This window comes from Volvox carteri (assembly GCF_000143455.1).
Source record: "Volvox carteri f. nagariensis unplaced genomic scaffold VOLCAscaffold_72, whole genome shotgun sequence".
Taxonomy (NCBI): domain Eukaryota; kingdom Viridiplantae; phylum Chlorophyta; class Chlorophyceae; order Chlamydomonadales; family Volvocaceae; genus Volvox; species Volvox carteri.
This window is the reverse complement of record NW_003307615.1, coordinates 318,829-336,649: the sequence shown is the minus strand read 5'-3', so window position 1 is coordinate 336,649 and position 17,821 is coordinate 318,829. Positions and strand designations below refer to the sequence as shown.

The 17,821-nt window shown below is 57.6% G+C and overlaps 2 protein-coding genes across 2 annotated transcripts; one reads left to right on the top strand and one right to left on the bottom strand.

The window, feature by feature from the left end:
- Nucleotides 1-373: 373 nt before the first annotated feature.
- VOLCADRAFT_98443 (uncharacterized protein) lies at nucleotides 374-10,538 on the top strand (the record flags this gene model as incomplete). Its single annotated transcript, XM_002957329.1, has 19 exons — nucleotides 374-1,048; nucleotides 1,313-1,505; nucleotides 1,919-2,176; nucleotides 2,441-2,672; nucleotides 2,959-3,185; nucleotides 3,524-3,598; nucleotides 4,158-4,266; nucleotides 4,595-4,624; nucleotides 6,630-6,867; nucleotides 6,937-7,017; nucleotides 7,278-7,361; nucleotides 7,648-7,909; nucleotides 8,216-8,365; nucleotides 8,460-8,533; nucleotides 8,890-8,971; nucleotides 9,357-9,419; nucleotides 9,593-9,969; nucleotides 10,099-10,166; nucleotides 10,451-10,538. 19 exons carry the CDS (start codon nucleotides 374-376, stop codon nucleotides 10,536-10,538), a joined length of 3,366 nt encoding a protein of 1,121 aa, XP_002957375.1.
- Nucleotides 10,539-11,309: 771 nt separating this feature from the next.
- Nucleotides 11,310-15,111, bottom strand: VOLCADRAFT_84075 (uncharacterized protein). The gene is made up of 7 exons (XM_002957296.1): nucleotides 14,780-15,111; nucleotides 14,618-14,666; nucleotides 14,489-14,531; nucleotides 14,232-14,389; nucleotides 13,597-13,887; nucleotides 13,039-13,251; nucleotides 11,310-12,833 (listed from the first exon to the last, which is right to left on the bottom strand). The coding sequence occupies exons 1-7, from the start codon at nucleotides 15,049-15,051 to the stop codon at nucleotides 12,495-12,497; spliced, it is 1,365 nt and encodes a 454-aa protein (XP_002957342.1). The 5' UTR covers nucleotides 15,052-15,111; the 3' UTR covers nucleotides 11,310-12,494.
- Nucleotides 15,112-17,821: the final 2,710 nt, after the last annotated feature.

Genomic DNA, 17,821 nt, shown 5'->3' with positions numbered 1-17,821 from the left:
GGTTTGGCAATTGCCGAAGCGGTTGACATGAGACCACTTTGCTTGGCCTGCAAGCTTTGTGTACATGGTATTACAGGAAGTTCTCGACTGAGCTCAGCAGCCACGCAGGCTTTTAATCGGTTTAAATCTTCTATCCATAGTTTACGCTTGTATTGGCGTCAAACGAACGAACTCCTCAGGTTACACCTTGACATTAGAGCGTTCCGTGCCAGGTCCTTGCATACGCGCCAGAAACTGTAGAAGACAGGACTCTGCTACACGGGAATTGGCAACATCCCAAGCACAATTAAGTGTGCAGCGCACAGCGAAACCCAAGCACACACGCGTAACCCAATCCAGCTGGCAAGCTGCGGGAACATAGACAGCAGCAAGCATGTCGGACCGGCGACCCAAGAGACGCTGCGTGGCCGCAAAGGCACAGTTGGTACCGTCGGCCATCCACTACGTTGGCTATGTGGAAGATAACGAAACCCCGGAAATGATCATGAAGAAGTTTGAGGAGCTGGAACGGATCCAAAAAGCCGCGGAAGCGAGGCGCCAACAGCAACAGCAACTACAGCAGCAGCAAGGCCCGAATGGCAACCCCCAGCAGGCGGAAGGCGGACCTGGGCCTTCCCTTCCCGGCCCGCGCCCCCAGTATGATGCAACTGCCGTCGCCGCCCCGGGTTCTGAAACCAACCCCGCGGCTCCCCCAACGAGCAGCGGCCCGGAGAGCCATTCCCCATCTCCACAAAACCCCTCCAATCCAGAGCCGCACCTGCCGCCTGACCAATTACCCACCGCAGCGACCGCCGGTGCTAATCCAGACGCGGACGATCAGATGCTTCTGGATGACGAGGCGCTTCTGGAAGTATTCAAACAGACTTCCATTCTTAATGTACGAGCCTCAGCGCTGTACGGCAGCGATGCGATGCTCGGGTTCGACGGTGGCGGCGGCGCTGTCGGCGCCGATGGCATCGCGTACGGAATGGAAGATATGTTATTTGCGGGCGGCGATTTCGGTGCTACGCCCAGCGACATGGAGGAGGATGAGCTACAATTGATGAAGGTATGGGCACCAGCGCGGGAAGGGGGAGGTGCGGTAGGGGGACGGGGCGGTAGGGGGATGGAAAGAGGGGGGAGAGGAAGCCTAGTGGTGCCAATGTAAGCGGAAAGTGGAAGGCGCGCAATTGAACTGTCGGAGGGGTCTCCCGGCACCCACCCATGTACCTATCACCCCACTAATGATGACGTATCCACTCGTGTATGTGTGTACGTGCGTGTGTGTGTGCGTGTGTGTGTGTGTGTGTCTCTCTCTCTCTCCCTCCGTCAGGGCTTCTGGAGTGATGAGGACTTTGAGCTGGGGGGTGGAGGCAGCGGCCGCAGCCGTGACAGCGGCGGCGGCGCGCGGCGGCGGCGTACGGGGTCCAGCAGTGGCCGCACAGCCGGCGGACACCGCGGTCTGGACGGCGAGGGGCCTCCTCCGGGGTCCGCACGAGAAGGCCGTCAGTCGTCACGCACGGGAGGTACGACATGGAAGGGGTTGGGGGAGGGAATGGGGTGTTGAGGAGGGGAGCGGTTGCGAGCCTCAGGAGCTGCGACCTTTTCACCCGGCAAGCTCAGCTCAGCTCCTTACGTGAGTCTGTGTTCACTTACTAGAACTAATTGTTTTGTTGTTGCTGCTGCTGCTGCTGCTGCTGCTGCTGCTGCTGATAATTATGATCATCCATTCCTCACTTTGACGGTGTCGGTGTTAGTGGATGGGTCGTGAGAGGCCGCCCTGGGTAGGTCTTATTGTGCGGGCTATTGCCAGCGACTTGATGCTAGCTAAGCTGGTTTCATAGACAGACAGATATACAGACAGACAGACAGACATGCACAGGATTCTTGAATCCCGTTCTCCCCTTTCCCTCCCCTTCGTGTCCCCCGGGCGGCGAAGGTCCCCCCGCCCAGTCCCGTCAAGCCGCAATGAACCACCAGGTGGTGATGCAGTACAATCGGGACACGAACGCGCTCATCCGACGCCGCGTCACGAGCGCCGGTGGCGGGGCCGATGGCGGCGGTGGCGGACTGGTACAGCTGCGAGTGCCGCCGCCGCCGCTTCCGTTGTCGTGGGGTCGCACCGTGCGGCCGTACCAACCGCCGGAGCCGTACCCGCCGCCGGACGTGTCTAAATCGTCGTCGTCGCCGCAGGAGGGTACGTGGGGGTGGGGAAGGGGGATTAGAGGGAGATGGAGTTACGTGATGCGTAAGGGAAAGGGTCAACTGCCGACGTAACCCCCCCCCCAACACACACACACACACACTAATACATGCACATAACCTGCTGTCCGGCATCTGCACCAGTACCACCACCATCAGCAGCACCCCCAGCTCCCCCCTAATCAGCAGCACCCCCAGCTCCCTCGTTCGTGGTTCGTCTCTCCCCCTTAATGACCGGTCGCCGCTACCGCGGTTGTAGCTCCTGTCCAGGCCAATGCGTCCGAAAGCGCTACTGCTGCCGTGGCAAGCACCGATCCCGCCGCCACTGCGACAACAAGTCGCGGGTTCGAGTCCCATAATATGGTGGCTTTTCCCTTCGACTCTGCGCTGGGCGGCAAGCAGTACATTGCCATCATGGTCAACGCGGGCTGGCAGCCCCCGGGCGCAGCGGACGCCTTTGAGGGCGGTCGGGAGGCCGAGGTGATGCGCGGGTAGGTGGAGGGGATGGCGGGGAGCCGCCGCCAGAGGAGTGACACAGTGTGTGTATGTATGTATGTATGTATGTATGTATGTATGCACGTATGTGTATTGGGAGCGCAGCTCAGCGCGCCGGGTCGCCATACGGGCGGGCGGGTGTGGCTCCGTTGCTGAGGGCCGGGCCCGGAGGGCGCGGCGGTAGGTGGTGCCCCTGCCCTCTCCTGATCCCCTTGCCGTGTGCTGCCACCAGGCCCCGGCTCCTCACCCCCCACCCCCCACTCCCACTCCTTGTTGCTGCAGGTTCCTCAGTCTGCCCATCCCCCGGCTGTGTCCGCGGGGCTTCATCTTCGTGTGGGCGCACAAGGGGCTGCTGCAGGCGGTGTGCCGGGCTCTGGCGGGCTGGGGCTATGTGTACGTGGAGAACCTGACCTGGGTGCACCTCACACCCGCCAACGCCATCGCCACCTCGCAACGCGGCCGACATTTCCGCAGGAGCCACTCCACGCTGCTCATCTTTCGACGGGAGGGTGGGTACGGGGGTACGTGTACGGCGTACGAGTACGGGTGCGACGGGCGGTCATGGTGCAACGTAGGGATACGGGTGCAAAGGGCGCAAAGGAAGGGTGCTACCACATACCATCCGTCCTCCCAGCTGTCTGTCCTTCACCATCCGTTCCGTTCCCTTGTCTAGCTGTTTCGCACCTCGATACATACAGACGCAGGCACACAAATATCTATCGGCCATTTTCGGTTTCTTTGCTGGACTGGGTTCCTTGGCTTGCATCTCCTAACAACCAACTTAGACCCGTGGGTCTGTCAATTTCCGCCGATTCAACGACCACTCGCCACCACTTTCCCCCGGTAGGCGAGGGTCGCGACATCGAGTTGCGTCATCAGCGGAATCCCGATGTGGTGTTTGATTGCATCCGTACATTGCCGGGTGAGGTGGCGGGAGTGAGGGGACCCGAGCGGGAAAGTTGGGGGGCGGAGCTGGAGGTGGGGCTGGGGGTTAGCGCGGGAAAGACGAACCACAGACGAGTGATGCTGATACCGTATGGGTAGTGGGGGTGTGGAGCTGGGGGGCACTACCGGGGTTGTGAACAGGCACCTCGTCACAGCCTCGCCACACACATCAGCGCATCCAAGCCCCACGCGCGCCATTGCGCGTCTCCGACCCCGTGTGTGTGTTTTATCCCTGTCTCACCCCTTCTTGTTATTCTTCTTCTTCTTTCCCCTTTGTATCTACAGCCCTCCTACCTCCCCCCTTGTCCCCACCCCCCCACATACACACACGCACGCACGCACGCACGACCACCTTAATCGGGTTGCGTCATTGCATGAGATTCTGGCGGCTGGTGGCGATTTGGGTGTCGGCGACAGTTGTCGCTTTTTGATTAAATATTTTGCATTTTTCCATAGAAGTCCCCCCCTCCTCCTCCTCCTCCCCCCGTTCCGTTCCGCTCCCCCCAAACGACCACCCTTGTGTCACGTGTTCGCAGATAGAAGCGGTTGGGACATCCCCTCGGAGGTCCTGACCACCATCGAGACCATGTTGCCCGGGGGGAGGGGGGCCTTCCTGGAGCTGTGGGCACCCCGGGGGCAGCGCAGGTGGGTGGGTTCCCCTGCCGTAGAGGAGGAAGGGGGGGGGAGGAGGGGACGGGGGTGAGCTGAGCAGCGCCCTATTCCCCTGGTTCGTTCCTTTGCAACTCAGTTGCTGGTTTGTTGTTGTGCCTGTTGCCTTTCGCGACCCCCTTCGCCACTCTTTCATCTCCCGGATATCTTTCCCCCGGACAATTCCCCGTGAATCAGCTAACAACCATGACCCCCACTGGACTCGTAAGCCACCTTACTTTTCTCCTTTCACCGCACTGTCGTACTCCGTACTCCACCCTTACCGTATACTTCCCCCTCATCTCTCCCCCTTCCCCCCCGTCAGACCCGGGTGGGATCACGTCAGCGAGGTGAGGTGAGATGACGAGGAGGATAGCCGGGGGGCAGGACGGGGGGAAGAGGAGAGGGAAGGGCGTGTGTTTTATGTGCGAAGAGTACGACAACAGCGCCTGATGCTGTCCAGGGGGGAATGAGGGGCAGAGAGGGCCGGGGGGCAGGCGGCAGTGCATTGCTGGGCGACCAAGGGTAGGGGAGATGCGGGAGGGGTGGACGCGGTCAGCTGCTGGGCAAGTTGTGCGTGTGCCGACAGGTAGGGATGCTTCCTGTGTGTGCGTGTGTATTTATGTGTGTGCTTTAAAAGCGGAGTGCCTGATGCTGTCTGGTGGTGGTGATGATGGGCGGTATGTGGGGCTATTGGCTCCGCACATGGACACATTCCGATTTGACGGTTCTCGGTTGTCCTTTCAGGTCGTCGGGGTTGGGGTGGGTGAGGGGGCGGTTGTGAGGCAGAGAGCCGCGGCAAGGAGAGGACGTGGGGGGCCCCGCCGCTTAGGAGCGGTGTGTCGTGATGCGGCGTCAAGACGGGGCTATGGGCGGCATGCGGTGCACGGGAGGGTAGAGGGGGGAACCGGAGTGAGCGGGGGTTAAGGGGGTATATGCGCATGCGACGATTGGTCTTCTCTGCTGTGTTTTGCGCTAGCGTACACCGTACAGTCGATCGAACCTTGCAAACATGTAGTTAGATCATACGAACAATGGTCATCAGTGCACATACACACAAACATGTACGGCACTGCTTATGAAATGCAACGGTGGGTGAACGGCCCGGGTGGTGGAGGCCCGTGGCCGTACGACCACCACACATGTCGCTTTGTGCTAAGTAACTTCGGAGACTTACCACAGAGAAGATACTTGTACCAGAGTTCCCGGGGAGTCCGGGGGGGCCGGTGTGCGTGTGTGTATGTGTATGTGTGTGTGCGGCTACCTAGCCCTACCAGGCGGGGAAGGGAGAAAGGAAGGTGGCTGAAAAGTGGACGGAAAAGACCTCTCAGCGAAAGAAAACACCGGCCAAGAGACAGGAACCCCCACCAGCCGACACTACACACCAGTGATTGTGGCATTGCCGTACGGTGCCGTATTACTGTAACGGAGGTACTGGAGGACTTGGAAAATCGCGATTGCCGTACGCCAGGAAAGCTGGCGTGGCCTACTTGGGTTGTGTGTGGCGGGGTTGCGGTCGATGGCTGTTTATGTCTTCACTTTTGTCTTCATTATGGTGCTATGTCATCACTGTGCTTGTGCTTTAATGTTATGCGCCATGCACTTGTAGAGACGCACGTTCGTTCTGTTGTACTGATGTACGAGCGTATGAAGTCTTTCACTCCGTGTGAGGATGGAGTGTGTCTGTCAAGGGCTCGGGATGCCTGTGTGTGTGCGTGTGTATGCATGTGCGAGCGACTGTGGTTGATTGTTGACCTCCAAGGTTTCCCGTTTGGGCGAGGGAAGCCGGAGGCGGCATACCCTGTCAGAGGGGGGAAGAGAACGGCGGAGCAGCGAGAGAGAATGCGCCGACGTGTAGCGTAGTAGCAGGTTGAGAAGGCCCGGTGGCAGTGAGGTTGTCGCGAGGCGGCTAGCAGTGAACTTAACTGGTCCCGTGTTTGGGGCAACGAAATCGGATTTGCCGGTTCGGACAGTCCGGTGTTCAGAACTTATTTATTCACACGACCGCGTGGCGTTTTGGAGTGAGGGGTGAATGGGGTGAGGAGAGGGTGAGGGTAGCTGTGCAGGTGTCTATGGACTCTAGGCGTGGTTACGTCAGACGGAATGGCTACTACGATGGGCATTGGTGATTCGGACTTCGGGGGGAGGAGGGTGTTTGAAATCGCGCGGGTTGTCCGGTTGCTGGCATGCGAAGCGCGGAATGACATGGCAAAGCATCCGCAGTCAAACGTGACCCGGTGACGCAGGTGACACAAACCATGTTGTGTAAAAGCATGATTCTTGTAACATGTAACTTGCGCTACTTGCCTCTTGGTTTTGCTGCAGCTCTTGTAGCTGTAGCGATGTTGTACAACGGACAGGGCGGTTGGGTTTGGTGGGATTAAAGCCGCAGGAGAGTCCTTTGAGAGCAAAAGCAACACATGTGAGGTCAGTAATTGCCTTTTAACAGGAATGGATGCAAAATCCGTGCAGCAACACGACGATGTTTACGCGGCTGTCTTTGCGCTAGTGGGCCAGAAGCCGAACGAGACGTATGAAGGACTAGCTAGGGTATTGAAATCTATCAAGGATGCGGATCCTGCTGAGCTTAAGGAACTGGTGCGATCCACGGGCACAAATAGCTATGCGCGCATGTGTAAAGGCCACACCGGTTCGTGCATCGCGCAGGAAGCCAGGAAAGCTTTGCTGGAGATGATGAAACCATCAGTCGATCCTCTTCGAGATGAATATGAGAAGGCTGCTGCAGAGGTGCGTGGCCCCGACATCGGCCATCATCTGTTGTGAAATGTCGTGGTTCCGACCATCGACGGCAACTTACTTGTTTAGGAAGAAGTGGACGACTTATCTACGGAGGGCGACTGGCTATGCCAACCAGGAGAAAATGACGAGGCAAGTTTTCGTGCTGGAGCTAAGAGATTGCTCTGGTCGATTTTGGGAACATAAAAATCTGAAAGTAACTTTGGAAGAAAGGTTGCTGCGTTCGATTAATTGATCCTTCTTCTCCACAGGAACTTGACGAAAACGGCATCCCCGTAATGACGCTGTCTCGTGCTAGCAGCAGTTTCATTTTAGATGGACCTGGCGACGTGAAGGTGCGTGTCATTCTGATATAATCCTTTGGAACACCAAAAGCCCTTGCGGTCAACCAGCCAACCAGGAGGGCGGTAACAGAACCAACGGCATTGCAGTTAGACGTCCGCGGTTGGCGGGCTGGCATATCTCACGACGCGTTCCGCATCCCCCAACAAACCAGACCTACAACTTTCCTGCAAAGCAAGTGCTGTGTGACCCAAATCACGCTTGTAATAGATAACACCCAGCTACTTCCTGAGGCCCAGCTGCGTCTGTTGCTCCATGAACACACGACTCCCCTTTCAGGTGGACAACTTCACGCCAGAAGGGGACGCTGTGGGGGACTTGGATGACGGGGCTAGCGACAGCGCCGTGACGGCGACTGCTTTGGTGCCGCAGGCCACTGCTGCCGCCGACAGCGGCCCCATGGCCGCGGCCGTCGCCCCCGTGGTGTACATCCCCAGTGCTATGGCAAAGGCTCGCCGGGAGTCGGGAGCGGGTACCAGACCGCCACTGGCGCCAGCGGCACCTGTTGTGACGCTTGAGGACGAGATTCGTGCCATGCGAGGTGCGGCCCCTTCCTGCCTCCGCTTCAGCGACTAGAGATAAAGACCCGGGAGACTAGAGATAAAGACCCGGGAGAGCCTCCCACGGGCTTAACTTCGCCACATGGGTGTCCGCCTTGTCATATTTCCTCTGTGTTGGGCCATCATGAACCTCTGGTTGATGGTTTGCTGTCCCCTTCCCGCTGCTACCTAGCCTTGCTAGTACTTCACATGCGCGTACCATAACCGCCGCAACCGCTACAACTAACATGTCCATTTTGCAACGGTGTGTGTTATGGTGTTCTGCGGACTTCTCTGTGGAAGCACAGGTGCAAGTGGGCCCCAGCTGACATCTGGAGCCGCCACTGCAGACCAGACGTGCAGCAACAACATGCGCCCGCAGCAGCGAGTCCAGCCACAGCCGCAGCAAGTAGAAGCGGACGGGGAGGAGGGTTCTCTACTTCATAAACAGGAGGCAGGTGGGAGCAAAGAAGCGGAGGACGACGACGCGCCTGAGGTGGTTCCGGAGCCCCAGGCGGCCCCGGTTGCACCCGCCGCCGGCGGCGGCATCAGTGCCGGCGGGCGACGTGGCCGTGGCAGTAGCAGCGGCGGCGGCGGTGGTGGCCCGCCCGTTCTCGGTCCGGGCGGTGAGGGACTGGCGGCGGCGGCGGCGGCTGCTGTGGCGGCGGCGGGCGGACCTGGGCGATGTGGGCCCGCTGAGGAGGCGACGTACGCGCTGCCGGGTGCCTGCCAGGTGCAGATTGTCAGGAGATGTGGTGCGGGTCGCGACCCCCTCTCCGCCCCCCCCGGTGGATGAGACCACTTCTCTTGAGGGGCATCCTCGCGTGTCTGCATGCCTACATACCTGTACGTCTGTGTGGGCTCTCGTGGGGGGCGATTACGAAAAGCAGCTGTGACGCCTTATGAACCATCGGACCGCCTTCCTGCACAAGCTCACCGAGCTCACCAACTCCCTCCCACCCCACCCCACGCGCTTCAACAGGATACCCGGCACGAGGATGCCCTCTGGGCGGCACTCCAGGGAGTGGACGGCCGGGCGCTGCTTGAGGACCTGGGGCTAGCAGGTAATGGAAAAGCAGCTGCTTCTGCCTATTCAAGCCACATGAGGGAAGGAGGGGAGGGAAAGGAAAGCGGATTCAGGGTCGCATTTCCGCTCGGCATCCCATCCCTTAGACGATAACAACCTGGGATGACCAGCTCAGGCGGGGCTTGGACGGGGCCCTTTGGCTGCGAACCCGGGTGGTTCGTAGGTGTGCGGGGACCTTGGCGTTGGCGGTGCCAGAGGTGCCTTCGCAGCAGGTGACGTACTTGGACACGGCAGACATGGTGCGACTTCCCCTTTTCCCTCTGGTCTCCCCTACCTCCCTTTGCTTTAGACGCTGGCATGGTTGGTTCTTTGTTTTAATTGCATCCCACGATTTCCCCCAACGGCACCGGGCTCCCCCGCAGCTGACTGGCTTCTTGTGCGGAAAACTGATATTAGTCCTTCGTATTTGGGTCGTTCATTAAACCGTGAGGCTTTTTCCCTACTGGCCCTATGGGCGCCTCGGGCCCCGGCCCGCTTAGTTTTGGACGCCTCGACCAGCTTGCGGCTCAGTTTGAACGTCGACAGGCAGATGTGTTCCCTTTCCAGCTGTGCTGCTCACCCGCCCCCACGTATTTCCCGATGTGGGAGTGCACCGCAGGGTCCTCCCCCTTGCCCAGTCTCGCACAAGATCAGAACCACGATCAGGACCAGGACGGGGGCCAAGCCGAAGACCTGGCCAACGGAGGAGGGTCCCGAGAACTCGGCGTTTCGGACGTGGAAGGCTCGTCCCAAGTGCCTCGCGACGGTGGAGGAGCAGTGGTCCCCACGGCCAACGGACATCGCTACTGTCTTGTCGAGGGGGAGGGATTGGGGATGCTGGCGAATGGCCATTCGGGCGAAGGGGCTGGCGGCGGCCGTAGCGGCCCCGCCGCCGCCGCAGGCGCCACCGCCACGGCGACCAACGGAGCTTCCGACAATGGCTCCCCTTTGTCTGGTGATGTTGGTCGTGAGACTAACACTGCCGGCGAGGCTGTGGTGAGTCACGGCGGCGCAAGCAATGGCGTTGGCGACGCTGCGGCAGCTGCTGCGGATGGGCCTGGATTGGAGGTGGCGATGGTAGCAGGGACTGCCCTGGTTCCTGCTTCGGGCGCTCCCCGCCAGCAGCCGCAGTCAGCTGCTGTGCCGCCTCCGTCCGTGGGGGGCCCGACGTTTGAGGATGTGGAGGCCTTCAGGTACGCTGGCACTTGGGGGTTAGCCGGTGCACCACCTGGGATGATGAGGGAGGGGACGAAGAAGAGACCCTAATCAACCCTCGATGAGTAGGTCATTCACGCATGCACCGGGCACTAAGTGGGGTGCGGCGTGTAGGGACCGTCCGGGTCCTCTTTTCCCCTTGGTTGCCCGCTGTGGCGTGAGGGGCTTGTTGGAATAGGACCAACGACCCTGGACACAGAGACTTACCTTGGCCTCCCTCGACTCCGTACACGCCGGTCGAATCCCCACTTTCCTTTCGCAGCCTGGATCCGGATTTTGACTACGACAACGTGCAGTTGACTGTGAGGGAGTTTCCGTACTCGGCACTGAATTTTCGTGTAAGGCGGTGACGGGGATGGGGGCTTGTGTGGGGCATGGTGTGTGTATGCGTTTGGGCGGGATCATCACTCTGGATGAAGTTGTGGGTGAGTAGGATCGTGAGTGGGCCGCCGGACGTGTTGTGTCACTCACGTGTCCGCCACACCTCGGCACGAGACAGTGATTGTATATCCCGGGGGTAGCAGAGTGGAGCTTGAGGGGAATTGCTCGTGTTACGCTTGAGAGAAGGTTGGGATTGGGTTTATGGTGGGGGTGGGGGTATTGGGTATTGGGTATTGGTTGGGCGACTCCGCCCTGGCAGGGACTGCCTCTATGAGAACAGCAATGATATACCACCATTAAATTTCGTATGCAAGGACGGGCAAGTTAGACAGTCGACGACGTGTATAAGTAAGAACAGTATTGGATTCCCTCAAGGTTTTGTCTAGGTGCCTGTATGGTATGTATTGTGAAGACAGCTTACAAGGGTACAGGTAAATAATGGAAGTGAATTTCTTGCGCTTTTTTCTTTTTGGTGACAACTGTAAATTACTAGGACATATTAAGTACAGGATGTTATGACGGGGTATTTCTTCAGGCCTTAGCTTTGATAGCCACCGATTCGGTGTTTAGGTAGGCATGATGCAACCATACATACTGCAAGCCGGTTTGGGGGTCCTGGCTCGAGGTCAGGCCCACCCTGGAGTTAGTTGGTACCGGCTGTGTTGCATACTGTAATTTCAACACCGTCCCCTGTCTATCTAAGTGCGTTAGGGGTGAGGAGGACAACGATCACATGCTTACTTCGAGGGTTGTGATTACATAAATCTGGGTGTTTTTCATGCGGACATACGGACGTTTATGCAGGGCTTCTCACCATATGGCACTTGTGTCTTGCCTCGCACATGATTATAAGTCGGAAGAACTAGCAGAATAAATTTTTGTGATTCAAGGGCGAGTAGAATTACAAATTAACACGTACAAGCCATAAGAACAATCGTGGGTGAAAACTTATCAATACGAGGTGGCCGACATGACCCATTATCGCCTACTCCACCAAGAACCTCTATGTGCCTGAATTTTGAAAAAAAACTACCACACCTTTGCCAGAAGACTTATCAAGCTTTATGCTTTTTCACGGCCAGACAACCATGTTTGGCACTTTATCAACGCACCGTCGCCAACTCTTGCAGGACTGAAGTTTGACCACCGCTTTCATCCTTCCTTCTCAACTCAGGCAGTCCTGGATTGAAGGTGACACAGCTAATCATCCTCTGGCAAAAAACGAATAAAAAGCAAATACAGATCGGTCACCAACATCATCTCCTCACATACGCCCCTTCCGGAAGCATTTATGTAATACATGTTTAATGGATGGATGTTGATTACATCGTCAAATTGTCAGAGCAGCCGGCAACACGCCATCGCACGCTGTTTGCAAATGCCTCGTTCACGAATCGCGATGAGACAAATGCGCAACTGTGCTTACATCACTCAACTGCACATTTGACATTCCCTCCTATGTGCCGATGCGTTGTCAGAGCCAGAGCCACACCTGGTGAACCCCTCTCAATTGCCGCCACCGAGCAGTACTGGGAGCCAACAAAGTAGGAAAACGCTCCCCAACATGCAAACTCGCTCCATTCTCGCGCTCCCTTACTCTCCTGCCGCCCGCAAGCCACCCCTTGTCCCCCACATCAGCCAGCAGGTTGCAGCGTCCAAGTCACTGGACCAGAAATGTGTGAACCAAAAACTCCGGTCCTAGACCTGCTGCCCTCCTCTCCCCTCCCCTACTCTCCTCTCCTCTCCAACATCTCAGTCCTCAGCCCCTATTGTCCCAAAATCTTTCCCAGCAGTCTTAACGATCTACCTAAGCATCCTTCCAACAGCATCTCCTCTCCACAGCCGGCTCATTCCCATCCTCCTTTTCGCCTGCCAGTCAATGGATGAATCAACCATTGATCCAGGACTTCCGCCAGCTATCGCATTTACTTGGGCGCCTCGAAGGAGGTGTGCACCGGCTCAGGCGAGTCCATGGTAGGTGCGTTGGCATCCCGCTCCACGCTCAGCAGGCGGTTGGGGTTGTTGTCCAACCGGATGCGGCTCTGCCACGTTGGCCACTCGAACGAGTCGGTGGATGAGAACGAGGGAGCGTAGCTGCTGCCATCGCTCATGAGCTGCGAGCCGCCCAGCTTGGTGACCAGGTACTCCAAAGGCACGTCGGAGATGACGGAGCCGCGCACGCCCAGCTGAATGTTCTTGGCGGGGATGCCGTTGAGGGAGCGAGTGGACATGGTCTGGATCTGACGGGGTGACAGAGCGGGCACCTGCACAGGGAAGTTGTGGCAGTAACAGCAACAGCAGCAGTGCCGCGCAATTAGAGGTCCGCGTCAACATTAACCTACGAATTCATGCAAATCTTCTAAGCGACGCCGAAACTCATGAGATCTACAATTGACATCACCTCACAATTCTGTGTCAACCCATCCACCCAACAGATCCACCCATTCGCATTCACCACCTCCCACCAACCTGCGGCAAGTCAATGTAGGTCTTGAGCCCGTTGACCACCGTGTATGCCTTGGCGGGGGCCACAAACTCGATGGACGCATCACCGTCCTCCGTGAGCTCCTTGCCCCAGTTGTGGATCTGAACACCTGTGATGACGGCATAGTCAGCGATGGCCGGGTCCACAGCCTTCTCGATGAGGTACTCCAGATCGTCGGTGATCGTGCGCTCAGCGACCTGCAATTATTTCCAAAAGTGTAGGACGGGAAGGGCGTGAGGATCGGGGGGATGAGACAGGACAGGCGGGAAGGGCGAGGGTGCGGGTGCGGGGGAGCTGGGCGTCTTCTCAGAAACCCAACCGGGGCTACCGTGCCAAAGGCTCCTAACTCTTCACCCCAAAAAAGATGCCCGACCGAAGTATCTCCTTCTCTACCTGCTTTTGATCAGCCAGGCCACCTTTCAATTTTGAAATAGTGATAAAACCTGGTACCAATTTACCATGCAGCCACATGCAACAACCCCGGCCACCCCCCACCAGCCCGACACGACGCGACACGACACACCCTCACGCGACAGACCGACCTGCGTCAGGCCCGGCAGGTCAAGCGACTTCACGTCCAGCTTCTCGTAGCGCACGCGGCGAGCCAGACGCTGCTGGAGGATGGTCAGCTCGGGGTCAAGCGGGTCGTGCACGCCAGGCACCTTGCAGCTCTTCTCCACGCCGTCCACCTTGAAGGCATTCAGGATGGCCAGGAGGGCACCGCAGGCGCAGGACTGCTTGGGGCGACCGGGGCGGGACAGCGCGCCCATCTCGCCCTCGCTGTTGATGGCAATGTGCGGGAAGGCGAAGAACACGTAGCGCTCGCGACCACCCTGAGGGTCCGGGAAGCGTTGGCGAAAGCGCAGAACAGGTTAAGGAGCGAAAGGCAGGAGAATGAGAAAATGCATAATCCAGCGAAAGCCAAACATACAATTGAAGGGATGGAAGAGAGCAGAGCAAGAGATAAAAAGAGAACAAAAGAGTGGCAGGTGCAAATTAGGAGGAAAAACAGAGCTATGATAACGGTAACTGTCGAGGTTCAATGTAGGCAATTTTGTCCCGAGTCAGACGGGCAAAGTAACTAACTAGTCAGCACAGACTGGTGGATTTGAGGGGAAGTAGGAGGAAATCACTGAGAGGGGCAAGAAGGCCCGTGGACAGAGCTCATGACACTCACGTTGCACACGGGGGAGTGGCTCAGACCGGCCTTCATGCCAGTAACACCGCAAGTGAGGACACCACCCAGGCCGTTGGTGTTGAAGGACGAACCGAAGATGGCCTCAATCTTGTCCTTCAGGACTTGCGTAACCTCATCACGGCACAGGTTGGTCATAGCTGCGTAGGGCAAGCGGTCAAGTAGGGAAGCAGATTAGAAGGGCAAAGGTTTCGCGTCGTCACACACAGAAGCACTTGACAATTGAAGGGCGTACTCACCAATAGAGTTGTCGCCAGTGAAGCCGAAGCCAGCAAGGGCAACCTGCAGGCGAAGGTTCAGCGCTGGAGTATGAGAGGGGGACGCAGCAAAGAAAAAAGCGAAACAGCAGTTAAAGGCCGAGGACTCACCTCAACACGGCCCATGAAGTCGTCAACGCCCATAGCAGACGGAAAGTGCCTACAAAATTTGCGACCCACATTTTCAGAGTAGCGATAAGCGAGGACAGCGAGTGGTACTGCGCATGCAAAGGAACAGAAGACCCAAATTAACGCTGCCGCACAAATACCAACCTGATGATCTCAGTGTGGCGCTGGGAGAAAGTCCGCTTTGGAACTGGAACTGCAGCTGCCAACGCTGGAGCAGCAGGAGCGACTGTGGCCACCGGCGATGCCTGAGCGCGAACTGATACAGCGCCAGTCTGGCTGAACTTAGAGGCACGGGAGCCATTCGCCACGCGGACGGGAACAGCCGTCATTGGAGCAGACATCCTTGCCGACCTGCAGCTGGCGCAGGCGCAAGCAGCCTTGCACGAAACAGTCTGACGCTGGCTGAGAGCAAACATTATCAGAATCTAGGAAGATGTAATTGATTTGATAAAATGTAATTCTGATACTTGCCGACTGATGCCATGAAGTTGAGGCCGCGCTGGCCTTTGTCCTATCGCCGAAGACCTACAACGAGTACGGCAGACTAGAACCTCTAACCTCAAACATTTGTGGATGCATCCTACTACTAAGCATGAGATCTTTGTGCCTTTAAAGTGATATAAATTGTTAAATAACTTCACTGTCTATCCCTCAGGGAATTCTGGACGACGGTTGAACTGTTGCGAAGAGATGGCACACTCATGGATGTGGAACTACAGGTTAAATTAGGGTAAATTTTGCAAGTTAATCATGAATCGGGAACATAGCAGAGCTAATGGCCACGTGATAGGGTAAGGGATGTTTGGGAGTTAGAACAAACCGCTTTCAAAGGCAATTTCTGGGTTTTTAATATTTAAGGCGAGCCCTCGGGCATACTGTTTTTAAGCTTAAAGATAAAAGGTAAACATCTGAGAGTTATGCTTGATGCTCAAAGTGGAAGGCTGTCCATCACCTGTTGGCACGCGACTCGACTTAATGACAAGGCAAGCTTGCTTGCCATGATCATGCTTGCTAGTCGAACTTTCGTGCTCGAAAGCTGAGCAGTCTTATGCCCAAATGAGGCAGGTCAATCGCTTCTTAAAGTGCATTAGCCCGTTGGAATCCGTTAATTATTCGCACCAGCGCTTCGCAGTCTTTGCCGTTATTTCATCCGCAATCACACAGCCCAGCAATCCAAAAAAACGCAGTTTCAAACACATACCGACAGCGAATGCAATTGATGTATGGATACATAAATTCACATGGCAAACATGTGAACTAACATACGCCGACCGACGAACACAACCGACGAAAGAACTATAATCTGTCAGGGAAGCCACAAAACATTACAACGGACGGAGTAGCACACCTAATGGAAGCGATAGATTCACCAAGAGGGTCCCAAGAAGGCGACTAGGAGCGTGATACACAAACTCCGCCAACGATCAGTATTTGCCATAATACCTACGTATCAGGGATTCCCTCCTCCACCTGCTGTTCCTCATATGTATGTATGTTTGTATGTATGTATTTATGTACCAGAGCTTGCCATGCCTTGCCGAATTCCCAAAAGCAACTATCGTCTGCGACCTTTGGCATGAGAACTGGTGGGGGCTAAGTGCGGCTGGGCGGCAATCATTGTGGCCATGTATGCAGGCGCACCCCCCGGGGAAGGGAGTACACAGCAACAAGCTGGGAGAGAAAAGCACGTCTCGCCTTACAGAGGGGGCCCCCATCCCGGGGGGGCCGGGGGGGGCGGGGGGAGGGGGAGAGGTGCATGGGGTGCATGGGGACAACACCAGCCTCCCCACGCACCGCGCCGGCGGTCAGCCGTTGGGGCCCCCTGTGGTATCAGAAAGCTGCAGGGAGAAGGGAGAGAGTTGGCCCTCGTCACCTTACCATTCCTCCACTTCCATTACACCACACCACACCACACCACACCACACCACATTCACCCCGCCTCCTCCTCGACCGCCTGCACCGAACCAGGATCATCAAACCACCATAGTACCCAAGTGCGCCGGCGCAAGTGATGGATGTGGGAGAGGGTGCCCCTTCCCCCCACTCCGTCACCCCCCATTTCCCCCCATACACACACACACACACTCACTCACCCAGGACACCATGGCGGAATAAAAAGGACCACCCACCGCCTTCCGCGCCCGGGCGGGGACCCCAAAAGCCCTTCCCATACACAACCCTGAAGGAGAGCAGCCCAAGGCAGTGCGTTCGCCTCCACTGTCCCTGGTATGTATGTAAATGTGTATGTATGTCTACCTCTGCGGCTGCTCCCTGCTATTGCACAGTGCCTGGTACGCAAGTCACACACGCACATCTCTTTCTCCAGCCTCCTAAACACATCCACACTTTCCCTTCGCAATACCCCCCGCCGACACCCTTTTCCCCACCCGCGTTCAAATCGGAAGGTTCTGTCTCCCCGCCTCCCCCTCTCTTCCCTCCCACCTCTCCCCCTCCCCTCGTCCCCATGGCGTCTATTGGCGGGAGGGGGTGTGTCACCCGGCCGCCCGAAGAGCTCCCTCGCACCCTTCCCGCGGGGCCATCAGGACCCCCCCTCCTCCCTCCCCCTGCCGTGGACGGAACAGCGGGCACCCCCTGACACGCCGTTACACGCTTCCGTCACCCCGCTATACTATCCCCCTCGCCACCCACCCAGGGGCCCCAACACAACCCCCCACACTCGGCCCTGACAACCCCGGAGCCCAAAACCCTAAACCCCCCCACTGCGCTCGCCACACCACCCTCCTCCTCCTCCTCCCGCTGCTGCAACTGCTGCTACTGCTGCTACTGCTATTGCTGCTGCTGCTCAGTGTTGTTTGAACGACCCGTCCCCGCCCTCCGCATGCATCACGAACTCCTTAGGCAGCGGGGGCGGCTGGAAGGGATCCGCGGAGAGGTCCGTCACCTGGTTGAAACACAGGTGCACGGAGGAAGGTGTACGACAGCAAGTTGAGGGTATCGACCACCGTGCAGAAACCCCCTGTTCCCGGGGCTTGCCGTACCCGCCTGTACGGACTTCAGGTTTCACACCCCCCCACCCCCCCAGCCACTACGCCCCCACAGCCACTACGCCCCCCCAGCTACCCCCCCAGCCAGTTAGCCCCCCAGCTGCTCACCTGTGCAGCGGGTGGTGGGGGCTGAGAAGAGCCGCCACCAAATAGCGACGAGAAGAAGCCGCCGATGCCGCCA

Bases quoted from the DNA above. Each gene is read 5' to 3' on its own strand.
- VOLCADRAFT_84075 (XM_002957296.1), bottom strand. From the start codon at position 15,051: ATGTTTGCTCTCAGCCAGCGTCAGACTGTTTCGTGCAAGGCTGCTTGC. The intron at 14,390-14,488 runs GTGAGTACGCCC...TGCCCTACGCAG, and splicing joins CACTGGCGACAACTCTATTG to CTATGACCAACCTGTGCCGT. The intron at 12,834-13,038 runs GTTGGTGGGAGG...TTCCCTGTGCAG, and splicing joins CCTACATTGACTTGCCGCAG to GTGCCCGCTCTGTCACCCCG.